The sequence below is a fragment of the Narcine bancroftii genome, chromosome 1 (assembly GCF_036971445.1).
Source record: "Narcine bancroftii isolate sNarBan1 chromosome 1, sNarBan1.hap1, whole genome shotgun sequence".
NCBI lineage: Eukaryota > Metazoa > Chordata > Chondrichthyes > Torpediniformes > Narcinidae > Narcine > Narcine bancroftii.
The window spans coordinates 415,455,781-415,481,138 of record NC_091469.1 but is presented as its reverse complement, the minus strand read 5'-3'; the positions used below and the strand labels follow the sequence as shown (position 1 = coordinate 415,481,138).

General features: G+C 38.9%; 1 protein-coding gene and 2 long non-coding RNA genes across 5 annotated transcripts in view; 2 read left to right on the top strand and 1 right to left on the bottom strand.

Moving 5' to 3' along the window:
* Nucleotides 1-2,973, top strand: part of nek10 (NIMA-related kinase 10) — a 231,817-nt gene extending 228,844 nt beyond the window's left edge. The window contains exon 31 of one of the 3 annotated variants that reach the window (XM_069914024.1): nt 1,059-2,973. In XM_069914024.1, the coding sequence (XP_069770125.1) occupies nt 1,059-1,110 (52 nt within the window). In that variant the 3' untranslated portion in view covers nt 1,111-2,973. The remainder of the gene's footprint in view (nt 1-1,058) is intronic. The other 2 variants (XM_069914019.1, XM_069914023.1) reach the window with 2 other exon arrangements.
* LOC138751577 (uncharacterized) lies at nt 1,659-5,354 on the bottom strand. The gene is made up of 3 exons (XR_011350058.1): nt 4,918-5,354; nt 3,485-3,606; nt 1,659-1,794 (listed from the first exon to the last, which is right to left on the bottom strand). It is a non-coding gene; the product is annotated as an uncharacterized lncRNA (long non-coding RNA).
* Nucleotides 5,355-5,486: 132 nt separating this feature from the next.
* The window catches only part of LOC138751578 (uncharacterized), a 124,967-nt gene continuing 105,095 nt past the window's right edge, over nt 5,487-25,358 (top strand). The window contains exons 1-2 of the long non-coding RNA XR_011350059.1: nt 5,487-5,948; nt 21,326-21,414. This is a non-coding gene — a long non-coding RNA (uncharacterized lncRNA). The remainder of the gene's footprint in view (nt 5,949-21,325; nt 21,415-25,358) is intronic.

The window sequence follows — 25,358 nt, the reverse complement described above, 5'->3', positions numbered from 1 at the left end:
ATCTTTAAAAGTGTGTTGAATGCAATACAATATGTTGGAAAATCTGTTGATCTGGCAGCAAAGGCCCACCAAGTGTCTACTCATTGCCTTGTCTTTATTTCCTTGATGTCTCTTTACATACAGATGGAAGATGAGGTGTTTTTTCCTCAAGCTTTAGTAGGGCCTTCTTGCCTATGGTCCCCTGCCAGTTAGAATAAGGGGTTCAAAATGAAAGGCAAAAATATTTTTATCCAATATTTTACAAAATGACATATATTTTTATGCAAAATATTTGAAAGCATGTGAAATAGATACTTCAGAGAAATGGATGCAAACCCAAGTCAAAGTTTATTTCCATGAGACTTACTTTTTCTCTCAGACACTATCTCAGAATTGAGATGATTTGGAAAACAGAGCAATTGGTACTGCTACCTTGGAGTTAAATAAGAAAAACTGAAGATTCTGGGGTTGAGTGCAATAGTCAAATGTACTCGAGTTACTTAGCGAGTCTCTCAGCATCCATAGGAAATAAAAGGTAACCAATGTTTGAGGAATGATGGACTCAGGCTTTCTATGGATGCCACATGAACAGCTCAGTTTCTCCAGTACATTTGTGCATTGCAGTACGGCTGCCTCGCACCTCTTGGAATCTGTGCAATCTAACCTTTAGTGTTCTCTGTGCAGAATTTGCACATCCAGTGAAGAATTGCTAGGTTAATTAGTTGCTAGAAATGACCTTTTAGTGTAGATTAATGGCAAAAAGAATCAAGGTGCAGTTGATTGAGAGAAAACAAGTTGCACAGTGGAATGAAAGAGTAAGAAAAATAAAACCAATTGGATGTTTGCTTGCTGAACAAAATGGCTTCCCCTGTGGGGATGGGTAAAAGACAATTTTGCATTCCAGATAGGGAATGATGCTTCAAGAATGTGATAGACATATTGTATATTTCAGAATTTCTTACTTTTAGGTTTACTTTTTCTTTTACTCTGATTCTTTTTAAAAAATAGCTCTCCAGTGATGATGCCAGTTTTACTTTACAACATTCATTTTTCTTGTCTCTGCTAAATTTCTTTTTCAGAAATTATACTTATCCGTGGACAATCAAGAACCACTTGACTGCATGGAGATAGGTTACCTTTCAAATTTTATGATTTGCCAAGTAGGATAGAACTGCCTTCACACACACAAGTACATGCAAGATTTTAAATTTGACAACACACACACTAATCTGATAATTGGGATAAATCATTAAACATATTTAGGACAACTGTGTACAGGACCCTACCCCTTTCCATAAAAATATTCTGGAAAGGATTTATTCTGTACTTATTGCTTCAAGAGCATGTTGAACATGCAATTTTTGTTTTTCTCCTGTATATTTTTAGGGAATATGAAATGGTTTAAAGTTATTTATTCTTGAAAGTGAAAATTAAACTGAATTTCTTAAAAATTTACCATGCCAAATGAACAATTAATGGGCAAAATATAATTGTAGGCATGGCTCAAATATCTATAAGCTTTTTGTATCAATTGATAATGTGGACTCCATATAAAAGTAGTTTTATAGGTTAGCAAACTGCCTGTAATAGTTTATCCAATAAACTATTAAGTTCAACCTTATCAGATGGACTATCATTGTGTTGAGTAATGGACCACAACTGGTAAATTTTCAGTTTAATATCGACAAGTTATTATTTATGCACAAAATGGTCAGCGATGTGGGACTTTATTGAAAGAAGATGACATCATGCAAAGTTATATTTTTCACCTCCATAAAACTGTCTGCTTTCCAGTTGCATCAGAAATGAGAATACCTGTTTTGATGAAATATCTTGAATTTAAAACAATTAGTTTCCTTTTGCGAACAAAAAATACATTTGCACTTTATGAGGAATCTCAGCCACATTGACATAGTTTCATTGTAAAGTGCAAGAATAGTCATAAACCATGAGATTTCGATCCTGACACAATTAATTACTCAATGTAATGTTCAAATATTAGCTGTTAACAATCTTTTTCCAATTTGCAACATATTTAATAGTGCTGTATCTAGTCTGATTTAAGTGTTTCTAAAATTTTATGCTGCTGCTGCTACCTGTGTATTATAAATAATAAATAGTTTCAAAATATAGAAACACCAATCTTTTCCACAAACATGCAAAATTCTGCAAATGCTGAATCAGAAAACAGAATGTGCTAGAAATACTCAATAGCTAACAAGAGTTAACATTTGAGCTGCTTCTGATAAAAGAGCATTGATCTGAAATATTAATTCATTCACCACATTTTCTGCCTGACAAGCAAACCTTTTTTTCTTTACCATTCATCTCACGACAGTATCATCAAATTGAAGTGGATTTGTGGAAAATTATTAATTACTTTTCTGCCATGCCAGTCTGTCCATATAATTTACCTGACAAAGACCGATTCAAATGCAGTGAAATACAGTGCTTTTACCTGTAGTAATTAACAATAGGAAGTGACTTTCACTTATCATTTTAGTACAATTATCAAATTTCAAAATGCAGAAATCAGTCTTTAGTTTTAAAATATTTTGCTGCTGTTTTATGAACCTGAATAGTTGAACTGTTGCACTAATCTCACTGAATGTTAATTAGTCGTAGCTGCTCATAGATTTAAGATGTACCTCATTGTGAATGTACCAATATTTCCAGTCCACAAGGATTCCCATTACTTCATAAACCAGTAATCTCTACAACTCATTTATAGTTTTCACTCAAATTCTAACATCTCCAAGGTTTTGATGATCCACAAAGAACTAAAACAAGCACTCAGTCACATATTAGAATGTTGATTGTTAGTGGAAGAATAATAATTTAGTATTACATTTAAATAGATTTTTTAAAGGAAATAAATTGCATACAGTTTTAAATTTTGCACTTTTAATTGCGCAAATTGAAGGCATAAGTGTGCTTAAAGATTTTGTTGTTGTTTGCAAACTGAACAAAATGTTAAGAACTATTCAGAAAAGTTTGTTTTACTTTTGTAACACTTTAAAACTTCATGTTGAAAAGTTAAAATAAAATCTGCAGTGAACAATTCTTATTTACTGTAATTATTTTTAACAAATGAATAAATGTAAGCTATGCTCCATTGGTCAACACATTCTTTAAATTGATTGTCAAATTAAGGGTGTTGTGATTTGTGTTAATCTCGCAATATTTTGTTCATCTGTGCATTTCTGCAGGACGTGTGACATAAAGAAACAAATGCTTTTTTCCCCAAAATAAAATGTAATTTTCTAAACTTTGATTGAGAACTGCCATAAACTTGATGCTTTTATTGCAGTCTCAAGACATTAGGGTGGAATTGAGCATGCTTTCGCACTGTTGTTGGAGATGGTGTGCAGGAGACAGGAGGTACTACACCAGCAATGCTATGGATTCAGTAAGGAATAAAATGAAACTGGAGGTCATTTGGGAAGAGGGGAATTAGTTTAATGCAGAGGCTATGGATTACAATTTAGTTATCTGTTTCACTTACTTTGTAGGTCTTCCAGTCAGTCTGCAGTACTCATGGGAGTGTCAAGCAACATGTTACCAAAGCACCATTGTCCAAATTCCTCTGCAATCTTTTAAAAGCATTGCCTGGAGAATTACATCTCCCTGCATGCATCCAACAATGGAGATAATGTTAGGGAACAATGAATGACAGGAATAATCTGGCTGAATTTTTCAAGTGATGTAAAACAACCCATTAACATCATGATTTTTCAATTGCTAAATGTTGAAAATCTACTTTGTTACACTCAAGTTTCTCGGTATATCTATCCCACAGCATAATTTAATTCAAAACAAATACATCTGGCTTAGGGCACATTGAAAGAAGCCCTTTAGTCTTTCTAGGTCTAAAATTATTTCCAATTACTTTTAATCATCTTCCCTTACCCTCACTCTGTCATATTATTTTTCCCATTCTTAACAATTATCAGTAGAAGTTTCCACCTCTTCAGGACCACATTTCAAATGGCATCTTGAAATATTAGCATACTCCTAATTAAAAATCATTAATATTTTTGCCAGTTATTTTAAATTTGAATCCTCTGACCACTAGCTGTCAAGATGATGAACACAATTTATTCAATCTGTTTGCAAGTACTCTTTAATTAAATATTTACTTGCCCAGATTTCAGCTCAGCATCATTCACAACAAAGCAGACCATATGATCAGCACCCAGTCGACAACCCTAAATATTCACTCCCTTAACAACTATCACACCATAGCAGCATTATATACTATCTACAAAAAAAAACTCTCTTATCCTGTTCTGATCATGCTTCACAAATTTATGACCTTTACCATCAAGGAAGACTAGGACAAGGATAGAAGCACCTGAAGCTCTCGCTCCAAGTTGGACACCATGCTGACTTATAAGCACAAGAAATAATTGATCATCACTGCATCCAGATCCTCAAAGTCCCTTACCAAGAGCATTGTGGGAGCACCTTTGTCAGAAAGTCAAAGGCAATTCAAGGCAGTGGCATACAATACCTCCTCAAGGGTAATTAGGGATAGCAAATAAATGCTGGTCTTGCTCACAAAGTACATATCCCAAAGTTTAAAATAAAACTACTTATTTCTGGATTATAGCTCCTTGTTATAAACCTTCCACTGCCAAATACATCTGGAAAACTTTTGGGGCAGCACTTAACACTATTGCAGCACCAGCAATCAGGACCGGAGTTTGAATCCATGCTGTCTGTGTGGTTTTCCCCAGGGGTTACGGTTTCTTCCCTTGTTCAAAATGTACTGGGGTTGTAAGTCAATTGGGTGTAATTAGGCGGCATGGGCTCGTGGGCCAAAAGGGCCTGTTACCGTGCTGTATGTCTAAATTTAAACTTTTGGGTTCCAACATTGTTATATCATCCCTTAAATAAAATATTCAAAGCTGTATGAAGTACTCAAATTTAACTCACCAAAATGAATGCGCAACTTCAGCACACTTGCATCAAATCCTCATTATTCGCAAGGGTAGAGCCACGGACTTTTTGTGGACAACTGAAGTTCCTTCAATTTAAAGCAAGTAGGTTTCAGCTTGTCACCACATCTGGCCTACACTCAAGTCCCTAGCTCCAGCCACACACCAAACCTTTTCTCCCCTCTCACTTTAAACCTATACCCTGGGGAAATAACTACTTACCTAATTTATGCCACTTATAATTTTGTATACCTCTACAAGGTTACCCCTTAGTTTCCCACAGTCCAGGGAAAGAAAGTCATAACCTATCCAGTCTCTACATGTAGCTCAAGCCTCAGGTTCCACTGTCACCTTCATGAATCTTTACTGCATAGGGGACTGCACCAATCTGCAAGTGAACCAGGTCATGGAGGTGTGGTTCGCATGTGGCTGAGAGCCCTGAGACACTGAGATCGTTGCCAGCCTTCCAGGTTGACATCACAATGGTCCTGGAGGCAGCAAAGTATCATGGGGGTTGTGCTTATAAGCTCACACAGGAATTCCAGTAAAATCAGTTAAACCAACTCACACCGACTACTGTGTCTTTGTTCACTACAACTGCACCCTTTCCAGCTTAATGATATCCTTCCCATAGCAGGACGACCAGATTGCATATTACTTTTCTCCTCTACACAAATTACATGCCTTATCTAGAAACCAAATAGAAAAAAATGAACTGTTTATTTCAAAAGTGCCAAGACCCAATGCTAATTTTGTAGCCAACTGTTCTATACTGAGCTACTATAGACATCGGTGTACATGTTGTCAAGTTGATGTATACACTGGGAAGGAAGTCAATGTACATGCTGTGGTGTCTAGTGCAAGACTAACACCTCCAGTCTTGCATGCTTGACTTATAATAAATACATCACTGCTTCTGTCACTGGAAATGACGTCATTGGCCTAGATTAAAAACCTGTATTGGATGCAGGTCGACTTCCTACATTTTTTGCAGCATGTCCACCATTTTAGGAGCCACTTCGCTTGCTGGTAAGTGGGTCGCCACAATTTATTATTAATATACAATGCCTAAATGAATATAAATCTTCTTGCTTACAATCAAAAGAGAATGAAATAAAAAGTATTTTTGACTAACTTTGGTTATTTATAGTTCCTGGCCATGAAATTGGGCTTCATGGACCCAGTGTTTGGGCTTGGCTGGAACTTCGGTGAGAGCCACTCACAAAAATATCTAAATGGTGAAAGGTCCAGGTGATGAAAAGACCATTTGACCTTTCAATCATTATATGTAATAGGAAACACAAATTTGGCATATTTGCTGCTTACACTGAATAGGCCAAATTAATCAGTCATCCTAATTTATTTTTCTGATATTCAGAGTTTTGAATTCAGACCCCAAGGATTTAACTTCCACTTTAACTATGGCTCATCAATTTAATGCAGCTTCTATGCTTTACCTTATTACAGGATGAATATCCCTCATCCGAAATGCCTGTGACCAGAAGTATTTCAGATTTTAAAAATGCACTCAATCACATTACAAATATTTACACATGCATCTAAAATCTATAATACACGACTTATGACCACTACATTCCGTTCTCCAATCGGGATTTCTGAACTCTTTTACATACTACCTTATGGAACCACAAACAAAAAAAGTTTTGGATCATTTTGGATTTCAGGTATTCGGAGAAAACGTGTACTCCACAAATCATCAGAAAATTAAAGTTTGATTTAGTTTCAGTGTTCATTTTAGAAAAGCTCCCGTTATATTCATTTTCCATAATGTACTAAACTACAAGATTAACTAATCCAGTAACATTAGTAATAATGATAGTTTTTTTGATTTTACAGATTTTAAAATCAATTTACTCAAAGAGGAACTTGATCCCATTATCAAAAAATGGTTCCAATTTATCAATGCTAGTATTGGGTATAAGCCCGCCCTCTGCTGGACATCATGATGCTTACATCATGATGTCACCCTTCCATATATATAACCCTGTGTGTCAGTAGCCAGGTAGGTCTAATAGAAATAATGGATGAGAAAGCATCACGTCTCCGAGTCTTAATTGTGTGAGTGCATACACACAGTGGCAACGAGGGGGGTGTGGCAAGATGGCGTAAGGAATAGACGTGCCTTCCAGTCCTCTCCCGACTCTTTGGTGTTGTTTTGTCTTTAAATGCCCGTTAAAATCTTTTCAAGGTTAGATATAGTTAGAGCTGTTAAACTAGTTTCCAATGGTACAATTGTTGAAAAAAAGCAAGAAGAAATGGCAACAGATTGTTAAGAAATTACATTTTCCGAAGATATCAGAGCCTACCTGTTTACAAGAAGCCAGGACTCAGCGTGGAATGGATCCAGGAGGAGAAGCACAGGAACCAGCAGCGGAGCTCCGTTCTCTGCCGGTAGGGCTCTTTAAAAATGGCACCCGGCAGCCCTTAGAACAATGCCCGCTATGAGCGCTGTCACAGAGCCTTTGACAGCTGAAACAGCTGGGAAGCCGCCAGCTGAAGGCTTGCAGTTAAAGGGGCGTCCACTGACTGATGTAGCGGTGGCGCTGCGAAGTGCACCACCTGAAATGAAGATTCCTATAGACCTCAATGCGTTGGAGATGCTTGACAGAATATGGCTTGGGGATAACCCTCGCCATCAACCTCCAAATATTACTGGGGAGGTTATGGCAGGGGTTTCTACACGAAGTCACACTGCAAGAAAAGCAGTTAAATTAAGGGAGGGAATACAAGACCTTTTGGCTATTCAGAAACAACTGGACCCTACTGTGTCTGAATCTACTTCAGTGGATAAGTTTCTTAAGAGTCTTGAATCTAAGTTAACTGCTATATTGAAAGAATTTGTTAAAGCTTTAGATCAACTTGATACTAAACTTAATACCTTGGTGGATATTAATACTCAACAGATGGCTGATTATGGAGCTTTTAAGCTTAAAACGAGTGAAAGACTTGATTTTTGTGACCAAGGTTTAGTTGAGGTACAAGATCAATTACAAGGTGTCAATAAAACAATTGAAACTTTACAAATTCAGAATAAAAAGTTAATGAAAAAGGTTGATTATTTGGAGAATCAATCGAGGCGGAATAACATAAAAATTGTTGGTTTACCAGAAGATATGGAAGGATCAGATCCAAGAAAATTCTTTACTGAGTGGATTCCACAAGTATTAGGACAAGATAAGTTCCCAGAAGGCTTAATACTGGAACGTGCACATAGAGCTTTAAGAAGAAAGCCTTCTTTTGGACAAAAGCCACGACCTGTTTTGGTTTGTTGTTTAAATTATTATGATAGAGAGACAATTTTGCGTGTGGCCATAAGAAGTGCACAACAAAGAAGATCTCCTTTGATGGTTCAGAAGAGTCATGTTTTTTTTTATCCGGATTTGAGTCAAGAAGTTATGTCTCAACGACGTGAATTTAATTCTGTGAAAGAAGTGTTGTGGAAAAAAGGTTATAAAGCAACATTTAGATATCCTGCGGTACTGAAGATTTTTCAAGATGGTTACCAATCAAAATTTTTTGATGATCCTAAGGAAGCTATGGATTTTGCTCAATCGTTACCAATTATACAATTTCAGGAAAGACGTAGTCCTCCATGGTCTCCAAAGAGAGTGGAGATACAAGATGGGAATCGAATTCCAAGGAGAAATGGAAATAATGGTGGTCGAAGTGATAAAGTTGATTAAAAAATACTAAAAAGAAATTTATTTTTTCTCTTTTTGAGAAAATTTTAAATAATGATGATAGTTTATATGAAACGTGAGTTGGGAGAGGGAGCTGGGTGGGGACTATTTTCCAGAAGTCATCAGCTACGTGTGAGTTATCTCACACCCGATATTGTGTGGGAGTTACCGCAATGAGCAGTTGACCCAGGAGGAGGTAGCAGTTGCCTCCTGCCTGGTTTCTTTTTCTTATTAATTTTTGGATTGAGGATAAAAGGTTTTTTTTAATTATTTTTTTTTTTTTAATTTTATATATTTTTTTTGTAGTTTTAGGAGGGGATAAGGGGAGGGAGTGTTTTTTTTTTCTTTCTCTCTTTTTTTTCCTTTTTGTCTTTCTCTTTTTTGTGTGTTCTTTTAAGTAATGTTTAAATTTAAATTTGTTTTTTTTTAATACTTACAGTTTTAATAATTTTATTAAGTATAAGAAAGTATTTGCTTGTTTAAAAAATTAAAAGTTGATGTGGTTTTTTTTGTAAAGTTTATTTAGTAGATAAGGAATTTATGAAATTTAAATCTGAATGGGATGGATAAACTTTTTATTTTTTATTTAACTTTTTTATTTAACTTCAGGGTGAAAGGAGTGGTAATTCTGGTGTAAATTATTTTATTATCTTAGTTACAGAACGAAGGGAAATAATGGTGAAAGTTATAAAGTGAATTGTACAAATCTTAAAAGGGCTTGAATTTTGTTTGTTGTTTATGCTCCATTTGTTGAAGATATAGTTTTTGTTGTAGATGTGTTTTTATTATTTGGATATGTGAATTTTAAAGTAATGATTGGGGATATTTAAATGTGGTATTGGGGCTTTTATTGGATAAGTATTCAAGAGCAAAAGGGAAAAATGGTGGAAGAGTACTAAAATTGAATTGTACAATGCTTAATGAGGTTTGGATTTTGTTTTAAGATGTTGGTTTATGTGACTAATATGATGATAGATGTGAAGTTAGTTGATATTTGGTGAAGGTTTATTTTTATAGAGAAAGTTTTTTTTAATCTTTTTTTCTTATGCTACAATTCTTTTTTATTAATTGATTATTGTTTAATGTTTTTGTTTTTTTTGTAAGTGGGTTTTTTTCTCTTACATATATTACTAATCTTATTAATCCTTCACTCTTTATTGTGGGGGGGGAGAAGGAGGGGAGGTTGGATTAATTTGAGTTGGTTTATTAATGTTGTGTAATAATTATTCGGGGGGTATAGTTTGTTTAGATTACTGATGTATTGTAATTTCATTATTTCATTTTTAATTTTTTTAATGTAATCTTATATCTTATTCATGTTATAAAATCTTAAATAAAGTTTAAAAAAAAACAACAGTGGTGACAAGAAATGAAACGAACCCTACACATACTCCATGCACCAACCGTGAGAAGGAAAACAACAGAAGAAAGGTAGAAAATGACTACCTAACAACCCCAACAAATTCCCGCCAAAAGATCAAAGTGAAATCACAGCAAGATGGCGGAGGGAAAGTTCAGGGAATTCAACAAAGTAGAAGAGAGTTGGGATGACTATGTAGAATGGTTTAACTACTACTGTGTAGCCCACAATATTGTGGAAGGTCCAGTAAACCACAAATGTGCCCTCTTCGTCAGTATAATGGACAGCAAAACATTCAACCTCCTTAAGATCTTGCTGTCCCCGGATGATCCAGGGACGAAGACATTCAATGAATTATGTACAGCTCTAAGGAACCATTTAAGCCCCAAACCACCAGTTATAGCAGAAAGGCAACGATTCTATGAAAGGAGACAAGGACCAGGAGAAACAGTGAATACCTGGCATTGTTGTGCAAACTGGCAGAGCACTGTCATTTCAAACAGTTTCTAAATCAGGCACTGTGAGACAGATTAGTGATGGGGCTGGCAAATTGTCAAGCAAGGCAAAAATTATTAGGAATGGATCAAGACATTACGTTACAGATTGCATAGAGAACTGCCTGCAGCTCTGAAATGGCAGATAAAAACTTGGATATGGGTCAACCAGATTTACCGGTCAGGAGGTCTTCCCGCCAACAATGCTTCCAATGTGGGAAATACAATCATTGACCAGAAAACTGTTTCTTCAAAAATTCTCAATGCAACCATTGCAAAACATAAGGACATATTAAAGCTAAACATCCACTTCTAAAGCACAGGCAGCCTGCAAATAAGCAGGCAGCTAAAGTCAAAACAATTGCAGAGAGAGAGAGAGAGAGGCAACCGAGCAATGAAGATGATAACCTTCAAGCTCCTGAAATTTCAGCTCCTGAGATATTACACATCTGAGGAATAAATGGAGGAAACACAGGAATCTTTATACAGCTAAAAATAAACGGACACCCCCTGAAGATGAAGTTAGACACAGGGGCAGAGGTGTCCCTAATGCCGTTACATGTAAAGGAACACTTGCTACCATGTCTCCCAGTGAAAACAACTGAAATAACTCTAAGATCTGTTACAGGAGATAGAATCAAAATGTTGGAAAAAAAGTACGGTCCAAGTACAATACAAACAATGGCAACCAAAAACACTCTGCATCGTAGATACCCAGGAACATGCACTCTTTGGAAGAAACTGGCTACGACACATTCCCCTAGACTGGCTGGAAATCGGTTCAATACTAAATATAAATCACACAGACACCTCCCAGCCAGAAGTCGACCAAATCTTCAACAACCATGCAGTGGTTTTCCAACAAGAATTGGGGAAATCAAAGGTGTTCAAGCCAAACTGCAATTAAAAGATAATGCAGAACCAAAATTCTTTAAAGCCAGAACAGTCCCATTTTCTATGAAACGAAAAATTAAGGCTGAATTAAACAGACTAAAACATGAAGGCACCATAGAACCAAAGCAATACAGCGATTGGACAGTGCTCATCATATCCACATGAAAAGTAAACAGTGAAATTTACATTTGCAGCAATTACACAATCCATCACTCAAAATACCCAAACACCCCATGCCCAAGGCAGAAGAATTGTTCCAAGCACTAAACTAAGGGCAAAAATTCACAAAACTAGAAGTATCACAAGCATATCAACAGATAGAATTGGACAAAAAAAATCAAAGGAATATATGACAAGACCCATCTCCAATTATTCACCTACACACAGATGCCTTACGGATGTTCAACAGCACCTGCGATTTTTCAAGCAACAATGGACAAATTACTACGTGGACTCTCAGTTGGGTGTTACCTTGATAATATCACGGTCCGAAACGACAGTGAACATATACAAAACCTTGAAAAGGTTTTAACCAGACTACAACAGGTGATTATGAAAGGACAGTAACATACCTTGGGTTTACAATTGACAACGAGGGGGTGTGAATGAATCCAGCAGGAACAGAAGCCCCACACCCAACCAACAAATCAGAATTACAGTCCTTCCTAGGACTTGTTTAATCACTACTGAAAACATATCCCTAATATGTCTACACTATGCAGCCAACTGAACCAATTACTCAAGAAAGATTAAACATGGTATTGGAACACAGAAACTAAAAACACAGTCGATCAACTAAAAGAAATACTAACGTCAACAAATAAGGACCTGATCCACTACGACCCTAGTAAAGAAGTTACATTAGCTGTGGATATTTCACCAGTGGGACTAGGAGTGGTACTATTCCAAATCACAGAAAAAGGTGAGCAACCAGTAGCACATGGTTCGCGAACATTAACCACAAGCGAACGCAATTACGCCCAACTAGAAAAAGGACTGGCAATAATTTTTGGTGTAAAAAAAAATTCGACCAATACCTTTACGAAAAAAAATTCACCCTGATCACAGACAACAAGCCTCTTAGTTTAATCCTGGGGCCACACAAAGGTATACCAGTATTAGCTGCGGCCAAAATTCAAAGATGAGCCATGCTACTAGCAGTGTATAACTATGATATAAAACAAACCAGGAACACTCAACAGCCATGCAGATGCCTTATCACTCATACCGCTACCCAAGACAGAACAATGAGAAGAAATTATTAAATGGACAGCAGAGGCAGCTGCCATCAACCAAGAACAACTGCCCATTACAGCCTAAATGAATGGAAAGGAAACCCAAAAAGAAGCCACATTAAGCAAGATCCGATACTTCACCCTTAATGGGTGGCCCAAATCTGAAAACACTGCAGAAGATCTAAAACCTTACCACACATGCCACCATCATTCGAAGAAGGATGTTTACTATGGGGCACTCGAACAATTATTCCAGCTAAATGGCGAACTACCATGATATCAGAACTACACCACAAACATCTGGGAATGGTACAAATAAAGGCACTGGCCTGGATGCATGTCTGGTGGCCCTCCATAGACAGAGACATTGAAACAACAATAAGAGAATGCAAAATATGTCAATCAATGCAGTCAAAAATGCCACAAGCCAAAGCTAACCCATGGAAATGGCCATCCAAGCCCTGGCATCAGATTCATGCAGACTTTGCTAGGTGAGACTTTCCTAATAGCTGTGGATGCACACTACAAATGGCCAGTAACTTCACATCTGAAAAATATCAAAGCTCATCCCACAATTGACTTTGCCACTTATGGATTGCCTCAAGAATTAGATACAGACAATGGGCCTCAATTTACATCGCGCAACAACAATATCAGATATATTTTGTCCGCACCCTATCACCCAAGTACAAATGGGGAGGCAGAATGTTTTGTACAAACATTCAAAAAAGCAATGAAAACCATGAAACTTCTAAATGCCTCTTGGACACAAAAAAATCACAGATTTCCTATTGGGAATCACGTCGCATTCTACCACAAAATGCACCCCGGCAGAACTAATGTTTGGCCGCAACCTGCAGACCAGGCTGTCCACAGTTTATCCAGATCTGGGTCTCCAATTACAAAAAAAACAGTATCGCCACAGACCTCAACTAGAACATTGGAAGTGGACGAGAGAGTTCTGGTACAAGATTATAGACAATATAATCTTGGATGGTAGGAGTAATGTTACAATAATTGAGCCCCTGCTCATACTTTGTTCAAGTGGGGGACAGATTGTGAAAGTGACACATTGACCAATTATGAGCATTGACTGGCACCAAGGTCCTTGAACTGCCTCATGAACTGGTGGAAGTGGAACCAGACCTGCTGTGGCCTGTCTTGACCTTCCCACCCCTCAAGCCGAGACTGTCGCGGAGCCAAGCAGTCCAGTAACTGAGACACACAGTCAGGAGGGCAGCAAAGATGGGCACCTGCTGCTGAAGGGCAGCAAAGGCGGCAGTTGCCACCGACTCGACCGCCAACTCAACTATCGGTCCCAAGCTAGATTCATTAATAAATATTTATATTATATTACACTAATTGAAATAGATAAATTTTATGCTTGTGGGCGTGCAGATGAATATGGCACAAAATAAGAACCAACAATTTGGAAAAATAGAACTACAGTATGTTTCTGACTATCTGAAATGCTCGGGACCCGATGTGTATCAGTTAACTGCATTTTTCAGATAATTGAGAAATGGCTTTAAGCAGCCCAGTAGCATCGGCAGAATACTTGTATTGGCCGACACCTCCCCACTGTCATCACTGCTCCTGCCCAGGATCCCAAGGTCCCCGCTCCTGCCACCGATCCCCGGCTGCTGTCACTGATCTCTCCTGTCAAAGTCCCTGGTTCTTCTCGGGAGGCTGTTCTTCTTGATGATGCTGGGACAGTGGAGAACAAAGTACAATAGAGGGTAAAAAGAAAGTGAAAAGAAAGAGGGGATGGAGTTACCTGAAATGAGGACAATCTCCCCATGTGCTGCCTCACTCACCGACTTCCTCCAGTCACTCATGTATAGTTCGAGATTCCAGCCTGCTTCTCTGAGCCGGCATCCAGCTATTCAGTGTCTGTCTTCCCAGCTGGTTCTGAGCTCTATTGTTACCAAACTGGCACTAACAGTGCATCAGAGCCCCACATGCACATATTGGGTGAAATTTTTTTTCCAACTTGTGATGTCATGTTGCCACTGAAAATATTTTCGGATAGCTGAGATTTTTGGAAATTGTAACCGTACTGTATTTCAAATTCAATTTGTGGCACCTTTTCCAGCTCAAGAGAGGCCTGGTCAAATTTCCAACTCTTATGACTCTCTCAAAATTACAGCCGTAACTCATACTTTGGTTCTGTCACACGGGAAATGTTGGACACAGACACTGCCCATGGGAATCTTTCAGCTACTGTTCTGAGCAACAATAAACTCATGAAACAAGGAATTCAAAATCAGCATTTTTGAGTCCTTTCTTCATTTGAATATATTTCAAGCATATTAAATACCATTCTTGAAGATTACTTTACCAAATTAAATAGTGTGGGTACCTACTCTTGACATGAAACAATATTACCATCAAGTCTCACACAATCAACATATTAGGAAGTTTGCATTGATAAACCTAGCCACAAACACAGTGGTTACACAAATGGGTAAAAGGCTGATTTACCTGCTGGTTCCTCATAGCCTTACCACCAATTACAAAGCATGTGTGGATGTAATTAGCTAATGTGGTAAGTGTGAATGTGAAAATGTATTCTGGCCCTGCTACAATGTACACTGGGGTGTATTTCAATGAGAGCTGAAAGTTACTTCAATAACCTAAAGAACTTGCATCCATTTATATTTTATTTCAATGTATACCTGCTGATTTTACAACTTTACAATAATTCATCAATATCCTTTTTTACTTTGTGAATTGTAACCATTCATTATTGTTTCATAAAAGACTTGGCTGACAATGTATCCCCGTTGTTCTTAGGCTAATTGCTAAGATTGTAACCACAATATAGTGTTGACGTGTGTATTTCTAGGAATATTAGAGTCCTTTCTTGATGTCTATGAGTAACTTGTTCGTTCATGTTCATCTTTAATTAGTTAATTTAGTTGACTGAGCAACAGGCCCTTAGAAATAGAACTTAGAATTTTATAAACCTTTAAATTCAGCATCTCCAGCAGATATTTGGAAACTGATGGGGGAAAAAAGAAAAGGAGATCAAGCCATAGCTTGGGTGAGCATCTAAATCTGCATAAAAGTTCTCTTTTTACACGGAGTCTCATGTCAATCTGATAACTATTTGGCATTGGCTCAGCTACAGTATTTCAAACAATATTCGATTGTAAACTAATGAAGTCAAAATACAAGATGCTTTCAATATTTGTGACAGCACATCTACAAAGGGCTATCTTTCGAGTTGTAGGTCTTCCTAATAAAACTGTGATTGCATTTACACAATATGATTGGCCTGCAATTGGCACATTGCTATAATAGTATGACACTACATTGTTGGTCTTTGCAAAGAAGGTAACAACCTTGAACATCAAAGTTGATACTATCCCAATTTCTCTAGTGTCTGCAGATATTATTGTAAATTTCCCCTTTACCTCTATGTGGCTTTGATTAGATGAAGAGGGGAATTAAAATGGCTGTCAGTTGGTAATTTTAGCTGTGATCCAAGGGCAGAAGTGTAGATGCCCAATCTGTATTCAGTTCAATGATGTACAGGAGGTCACGCCAAGAGCACTGAATACAATAGAGTAGGTTTAGCAAAGTGCATGTGAAATTCTCCCTCATTTGGAAGGCCTATTTATGGTACTGGATTAAAGGCCAAATAATATATCTACTCTAGTTACCACTGGAAGTGCCTAGGATCTGTACAGATGGGTGGAGAGGAAAGACTAAACTAAGGAGTCTTAGAGAGTCAACTCTGTGCAATGGTTTTGCATAGGGTGTAGAAGAAGAGACGTCTCACGAAACTGTCTTCCAGCATTTATTTGCTCCTTTTTTGAAGACAAAATAATACAATTGTCTTCTGAGTTTTCTTCCTTTTCTGCCCCTTTTTATCCTAAGCATGCAAAATAACAGAATTTACAATGCAGTATCTCAGCAAAGCTACATTGATTTCATAACCAGCACATGGTAATAGTCAAAACACCAGTAAGTTTTATGGATGTTTTTTATCTTAATGGTTAAAACAACATAAAACTAACAGTAGGACATAATATTGTTCAGTAATGAACAATATACATTAAGATTGATGACATAACCAATTCATTTTCTAAGGAAAACAGTTAAAATAGTCCAGTAGCAATCTTCTCCCCCCACTTACCCTTAGGAAGGTAACAGCAATGTTAGACAGGAAGGGATGGGCTTAGAAAGTGCACAAGAGGTGTGCTCCAGTAAACTAATTCCCACTGGAAAGTAACTCATTGAGGTAAAATTCACAAATATAGAATTGAGAATAAAAATTATTAGAACCCATTTTTAACTCTGTTACATCTGGAAATAGTATAAAAGGGTGGAGAGGGGAAAATGTGGATAGGGTAAAACACAGGATTCTGTGGTTAAGTGAAAAAACACACAAATGCTGGAGAAATTCAACAGGTCAAACAATGCCTTTATGTAGCAAAGATAAAGATACATGATGGTGGGATCATATTGTATTTGGCTGAAATGTCAAAGAATGATGTGCTGGATGTAGATGATGCTGAGGTGGGCAAAAAGTGAGGACAAAGGGAAGTTTTTCCTGTTATTGCTGGGCAAATTGGGGTGAGAGTAGAAATTCAAGAAAATTAGAGAGATGTTGGTCAGAGCTGTATGAATGTGAGCAGGAAGAAACAACATTTCCTAAAGAAGGAAGACATTTCAGATGCACTAGAGCTATTTCAATTCCCCTTCCCATTCCCACACAGGCCTATCTGTCCTTTGCTAGAATGATGCCAAACCTAAGCTTGAGGAACAGCACTTCATATTTGGCCTGGGTAGCCTAATACCTAATGACATAAGTATTACATTTTCTAAGATTAGGTGACCTTAACCCTGGTTCTACTGTTTCCATATGCCCTTTACCTGTTATTTTTCTTAGCCCATTCCAGTACTCAATTTTCTTTCAATTCCCCGATCCCACCTCCCAAGAGTGGCCTCTTTTCCTACTTGCCTCTCCACCTCTCACATCTTTATTTGAACCTTATCCTTCCTTTTTATGCTTGCTATATCCCTTTCCCCCTTTGTCTTAAAAATGGGTCCAAATCATTTACCTGCTCAGTCCCTCCAGCTCCTCATTATTTGCTTCAGACCCCAGCAACTATAGTTTCCAGGGCTAATCTTTAGCATAGCACACAATCATATTTGTACAGCCAGACTAGGAATAGAAATCTTGCTCTCAAACCTGGACATCCATATTTGGGTTGCCACCAACACTTCATGATAAAGGGGATTTATTCCACAAGAAAGAAGTAGGTTAACATAGTGTGAAATGGGGCAGTGGATGCTTCTGAAAAGCAGAACAGGAATGTGGACACTTATTGTAATTAGCAAAGGCAAGTAAGATTGTTTAAAAATACTTCATCCTTTGCTATGGATAGAATGGGTCCAAATTAATTATATTCAACTTTCAATAGAAAAGTTAGATTGTTTTTTTTACTGGGCACTTCATGTTCCTACATGACAGTATATTAAAACCTTTCACAATTTCACATTAACAATATGCTTTTTAGTTCCTAAATATAGTTTTTTTTTAAATCAAATGTCAAAAATAAATACTGCTGATTTAATTGTTTTTGTAAATTTCTTTTTAATTCTTTGTATTCCATTTTCAAAGACACGGTTTTTTTAGGAACTTGACTGAAATGGTTTTCAACCATAATAGAATGTTAAAAATGTTCGGTGGATGGATTAACAGGCAATGAGCAAATTATAGTACAAAGTTTTGTCAGAAAATTTTACAAAAATTGCTGCTTTTGGTGGCAGCTGAATTACTATAAAATCCAGGGTGACACACTACATCAGTCAGAAATGCGATAAAACACTGGCTTCAAAAACAGGATGACTGAATTCTGTTATTTATAACATTTTCAGACTAAATAGGATTGTGTCCTTGTAGGATTTGTATTTGTCCTTGAAACAATAGATTGTATAGGCACTAGTATTTATAATCATCTTCTTAAACGATGGGAACAGCATTATTTAGTGAGAATGCCAGTATGGGAGAAATCAATTATGTCAGAAATGTCTTCAAGGATTGTGCGGTGGTACACCACTGGCCTACTGCAGGGGGCAACCTCTGTACCTGCATGAGTCTACCGCCGACCTACTTCAGGGGGCAACCTCTGTACCTGCAGGAGTGTAAGGGGACAGGACAACACCTGGCCGGCTGTCAATCGGTCGACCTGAATGGATCAAGCCCCACCCGGTCGGGTGTCAATCACCCTCTGGGATATAATCCTGCACCGGCCTCCCGAAGCCCCACTCAGAGTTACTGCAGCTACAACCAACTTGGCTCTGTTGAAGTCTTTGTGGATTAAAGTCTGTTGTACAGTCTTTGTGTATGTCTGATTCTGGCTAACAGTGCATCACAATTTAATCCACAAAATTTTCCCACAGCTGCCATGGAAAAACTCTTGAGCGCAGGGAGTCTCGAAGTCAACCCATGCCACCCAGAAGCCCAGACATGCTTCAAGATCTGGCAGCACGTGGTTGAGGCAATCATCGAGGTGCATGCAGGCGGCATCCTGGACTCAGATCGGAGGAGGTTGGTCCTACTCCGGTCAAAGCTGGGTCCCCACACCTTCCAGGCAACCAAAGGCTGCTCCATGTACAAGAGCGCAATGGATACTCTCGAGAACTTGTGCAACACCCAATGAATACGGTCTGTGCAAGGTACCTCCTCGACACCCAAGCCCAGCAACCCGGGGAGATGGGACACTTGCGAGAGTTGGCCCGACTGTGTCTGGCTGAACCCGGGGTAGGCGCAGAGGAGGTCGAGAGGCTGATCTGGGATGCCTTCATCTGAGGGCTATGCTCGAGGGCCATCCAGCAGAAGCTGCTGGAAGATAGTATCTATGCCCTGACTAAGACAGTGAAAGTGGTTCGAACCCCAGAAGCTGCAGTCCTGCACATTGAAGCCTTCAATTCCAGGTTCCCCCAGTCTCCCTCATGGCCCTCTCACAATGCAGCTGCAGCCCCAGTCCGAGCTGGGGAGGAGAATGTCACTGCGGCAGGCACCCGGCACCCCTGTAAGTACTGTGGGTCCTGGTGTGGGTCAGACTGACGATCGCGCCGAAACTGCCCGGCTAGGAAGCAGTACTGTTCCCAATGCAGCAAGAGAGGCTACTTTGCTAAAGTGTGTCTCTCAAAACCAGCCGGCAACTCACCAGCCGTCTATAACCTCCCCACCTCCCCTGCGGAACCCTCCACGTGCGCGTGCCAGGTGGTGCCATTGTCCCCACTACAACTTACGTTTTCCCCAACTCCAATGGTGCAGCATCTGGCTTGCCAGTGACGATCACAGTGTGTGCCCCTGAGCACCTGGACCAGCCCTCGCCAGCGCCACTCGCCAAGAACTACAGCGACGTCACTTCCGGTTCACGGCATGACATCACTTCCCCCGATGCAACAAACACAGCTGGGGAAGGAGGCCAGCCATGCAGGGGGCCCCCGCGTGCCGCTGCCATCTTGAGCCAGGCAGCGGCCGACAAGGAGGGCCCCAATGCCGCACCCCACGACCGACATCAATGTGGTCAAAATGGGTGATGACCAGGCCACCCTACCAATGCTCCCCATGCCTCCTGACACCATAAATCACCGCGCACAACTGGAGAGCAATGACTCCGAACCTGAGACGGTCCTGGCTGCCACCACTCTGACCAGGGTCGTCCCTCACGACCTCAGGCGCTCTATGATGGACGTGCAAGACAACGGGCAAGTAACAAAGTGCCTGTTCGACAGTGGCAGCACCGGGAGCTTCATTCACCCGACCATGGCCCACTCCCTAGTGTACCGCCAGCCTACTGCAGTGGGCAACCTCTGTACCTGCAGGAGTGTAAGGGGACAAGATAACACCTGGCCGGCTGTCAGTCAGTCGGCCTGAATGGATCAAGCCCCACCAGGTCAGGTGTCAATCACCCTCTGGGATATAAGCCTGTTTCGGCCTCCCAAAGCCTCACTCAGAGTTGCTGCAGCTACAGCCAGCCTGGCTCTGTGGAAGTCTTTATGGATTAAAGCCTGTTGTACAGTCTTTACCTTGTGTGTCTGATTCTGGTGAACAGTGCACCACGGATTGTTTACTTCCTGAATTTAATCATGCATTCCAAAGAGATGCTTTGCTATATTGGGCACCAGAGCTTTAAATGTGAAGCACTGAAAATTGGCACCATGATTTTTTTTTTAAATTAATCTTTCCAGGGTCTCATTCAAAATGTATGAATCTCTTTCACCGTCAATTTAATTAATCTTTATTTGATTAATTGCATTTACCTTGTTGCTTTGCTCAAAACTGATCATCATTCCCCACTCGTTCACCTGCATTATGAATTTCTTCTCACCAATGGAAGAATTCCTGCAAAGGTAAAAGGCAAAAACACCATTGTATTGAGTGATCCCTGGGGCTGAATAATGTACACATTAAATGGTTTCAAATACTAGCCTTTGCTTTCTGTGGTTGATAAGGAATTCTGTGATGATATTTCCTTGTACCCAGTCTAAAATCACCATTGGTTTGTTCCAACTTGAAATAGGACCTCGAGTCCTTGCAGAGGATAGTGAAGTCAGCGGAAAAGATCATTGGGGGCTCTCTTCCGACCATAAAGGACATCTACAACACTACTCGGTGCAGGCGAAAGACAATAAGCATTGTGAAGGACTGCACACACCCCTCATGTAAACTGTTCTCTTTTCTGCCATCTGGTAGGAGATACTGCAGCATTCAGGCCCTTACGTCTAGATTGGCCAACAGCTTTCTCCCCCAAGCCATCAGACTCCTGAACTCCCAGAACATATGTGGGTAGAGTGAGTACCTTGGCTATTACTGTATATGTTTTAATATTTTAAATATGTTTAACCTATTCTAACTTATATTTATGTAAATATGCTCTATGGTCCTGGAGAAACACTATCATGTGTGTGTATGGTATGAACGATAAATAAAGGTGATGACTTATGCAATGAGAATCTATTGATACAATTTGTTGCACACTGATTCAATTGATCAACAAATATAACAAAAGCCCCATCATCATTCCCTCTGCTCTGCAATTCTGAACAACCCGATTTGAAAACCCTTAAAGACTGCCACATTTCTGCAAGCTTCAGCTATCAAGCTAAGAAAAGATAACTATTTAATAGTGATCTAAAATTATTACAGATAATCATCTACATTATTTGAGACAAATTGTGAAACTTTTTAGTATTTCACAGAGTTTTCTGAAATGCAGTCAATGGCTGACATTCTGTGTAAGTTCTAAAAGCTGAAATTATTGTATTCCTCTTTACCCTTGTTCTGGAGGCTGCCATTCATTTGTGTGGAGCCAAATGCTCAAACTGTTCACTTCTGATTGCAAACTCATCTACTCATGCAATACTTGTTTATATTGGCAGAGGTTTGATAAATGGGCATATACAATTGATATAAAAAAAATAATTGAGCATTCTGCTGAGGTGATATTATTGGTTAAACGATAGTCAAAAGATTGTTAAAGAACAAATCACTGTATTACAAAATGACAAATAGTTTTAGTGATTCATTGTTCTTTAAATACATGTTGAGAGCAAAAATATCATCTTTATACTTGGATTTCTAGTCTAAAAACTGTTGGTCCTGCACCAGTATTGACAATTGTTAATGGTTTGTGTTTCTAAATATATTTATCAGACTCAAGAATTATGATCTTTATTCAGTCTTACCAGCCAATTCTGAGTGCACAGTGTCAATTTATTGAGAACAGAGGCAGCTTGGATGAGCTGACATGTCAGAGCTTGGAGTAATTGCACCCAGAAGTGGGGAAGAAAGCATCACAGAGAGCCCATTATATTTGTGAGAAAGACTGCTGTATAAAGATGCACAACTGCAAAAACTCACATTTCTAGCCTCAGGAAATCAAAAAATATTGAACTACAAGGCAAACTTTCTGGTCGGCCCTATAATATCACACAAAATGCTGAAAATGATTTGCAGGTGGAGTGTTGTCTGCAGTTCTGCTTACCATGCAATAGAAAGGATGCAATTGTGTCAAAGAAATGCAGAGGAGAATCTGCAGGATGTTGCCAACATTGGAGAACATCTAAGCAATCTTATCAATCCCATTCCCTCATTTAATTTCTTGCAACCAGTTATCCTATCAAATTCCTCTGATTCTCTAACCACTTATATACATTTAGATAAACCAATTAACCTATTAACCAATACCACCTTTGCAGATAGGGTGAACAGGATCCCAGGAAGAACCAAGACAGGACTGGAGGTCAGAATTGAATCCTGACCACTGGAGGTGTGAGATATGTGCCACTGTGTGGCATAAATTTTTTAAGCTTATATATAATATTTAAAGGCAATATTGAAACAATAAATCATAATTAAGTCACAACCACTAATATTTTTGAGCTCAAATGGTGGCCTGATGTTATCAAGTTAATCAAGTTTATTTTCAAGCACCAAAGCCTGATGAACTTTATACATGTTAAATTCTGTGCAATGTATAAGAATTGCCTGTAACCAATGAACTTGGAGGAATGAGAATTGAGATTGGACTGTGAACCAAAGAACTTTTCTGAACTTACACACACATTACGTACACATGGACTTAGAATTAGAAGGGGGTTAAGTTAGGTTACATGAGGTGGACAGCTGAGAAGGAGCTCAATGATGGTAACAGAATGGCAAGGGTAGTTTGATTTTCAATATGAAAAATGGAAAGTGAAAGACATGATCCCCAATTCCTAGCATACAGTTCCACTGGAGAGAGCTGTGTTTGATGAAAAAGAGCATGGAAAATTACGTGTTACCATAGTGCCATGGCACTTTGTGTGTTATTATGTGTTATACTAAAGAACTACATTTTCCAGTAAAGCAATGCGCACGTTTGGTGTTGTTGATTCAAGTTCGAAAAATAAACTTCTTTAAGTGTTAAAACCATGCAAGTTTGTTCTTCTTCAAGGAAGAAGCATAGCATGGTGTCAGAAGTGTGTGAGTGAGTAAGAAAAGACAATAGTTCCTGTCATGCATAAGTTGTGTCCTCCCACATCGATGCAATTTACCGGCAATCTAACCGATAATTGGAAAGTAATGCTTCAAACAATGATTCAACATTTATTTAGAGGCTGGTGGAGCAGGAAAGACTGATGAAAAATGGAAAGCATCTAGATTTCCACACATGATGGGTGATAATTCCTTGGACATCTATAATAGTTTTCAAATTAATGAGACAGCTTTCATGTTGGACACCCTGATGACAAAATTTAAGGAGTATTTTGTTCCAAGTAAAAATGTCCTGTTTGAGAGATTCAAGTTTTTCTCCTTTGACCAGAATCAAGGTATGAGCTTTGACTAATACTTAGCTGAGCTTGACACACTGTGAATTTGGAGATTTGAAAAATTCACTCATTAGAGACAGAATAGTTTGCGGAATCTCAGATAATGGGCTTAGAGAAAGACTGTTGCATGAACAAAATTTGACTCTGGAAAAGGCTGTGAATATGTGGGGCAGCAGAGACCACAAGAGTACAAGCTAAGGAGCTGCACAGGATAGACACAACAATGCATGCAATGAAAACAGAGAAGCAGAGCACCAAGACTTAGCCAAAGCTTCAGCAAAGCAAAGTGGTAGGGTCAAACAGCAAATGCAGCAGGTGCAGAGGTAGACATATTCAAAAAAATGTGTCCTGCCTATGAAAAATCCTGCAATAAATGTGGGAAGAAGAATAATTTTTTGAAGTGCTACGAAGCAGGGGATATCAAGAGAAAGGTGCACACAGTGGATGAAGAAATGGAGGAGTTCTTTGTGGATTCACTACAGACTGCTGCTGGTGGTAAAATGGAATAGACTGTCAATAAGACAGTAATTCCATTTAAGCTTGACAACGGAGCCCAGCTGAATCTATTATCTATGGATGATTACAAGACACTCACCATAAAGAGCAAGATTTATCCAGTGAAATTAAAGTGACAGGCTACACTGGAAAGAACGTTCCAGTAAAAGGGAGCTGTATGGTGATCTTCAAACACAAAGGGCAACATTTAAAGTCACAGCTACTGACTGTAGATGGGGAGTACAGCCAATATTAGGTCTGAGTGCATGTGAAGAGCTCAATCTGCTGAAAAGAGTTTTCATAGTGGCTTCACGGACTAAAGATGAGCACACAACACTCAAGGAAGAGTACGCAGATGTCTTTGAGGGGCTTGGATGTTTACCTGGTGTCTATCCTGATACAGTGGCTCCTGTTGTCCATGCATGCAGGAAAGTTCCATAACCATTTAAAGACAAACTTAAACAAGAACTAGATGCATGGAATGGATGAAAGTCATCCAGAAAATTAAAGAACCTACAGATTGGGTCAGCTCACTGGTCATCGTGCAAAATAAAAATGGAGGATTGCTTATATGTCTGAACCAACAAGATCTCAATAAAGCCATCAAGGGAGAGCATTTTAAATTAGTGACATGGGAGAAAATCATGTCCTGATTTGCAGGTGCCAAGTGGTTTAACAAGCTCAGTGTGTCATTGGGGTTTTGGCAGATGAAGCTCAATGAGGCAAGTTCGAGACTATGCACTTTCAATACTCCATAAGGAAGAAACTGCTTTCTTCAGCTACCATATGGGATCTGGTCCACACCAGAAATCTAACATAATCTTTGAAAGTATACCTGGAGTTGAGACCATGATGGATAACATCCTTGCATGGGGGTCCACCAAGGATGAACATGATAAGCAACTAATGCAAGGGCTTGA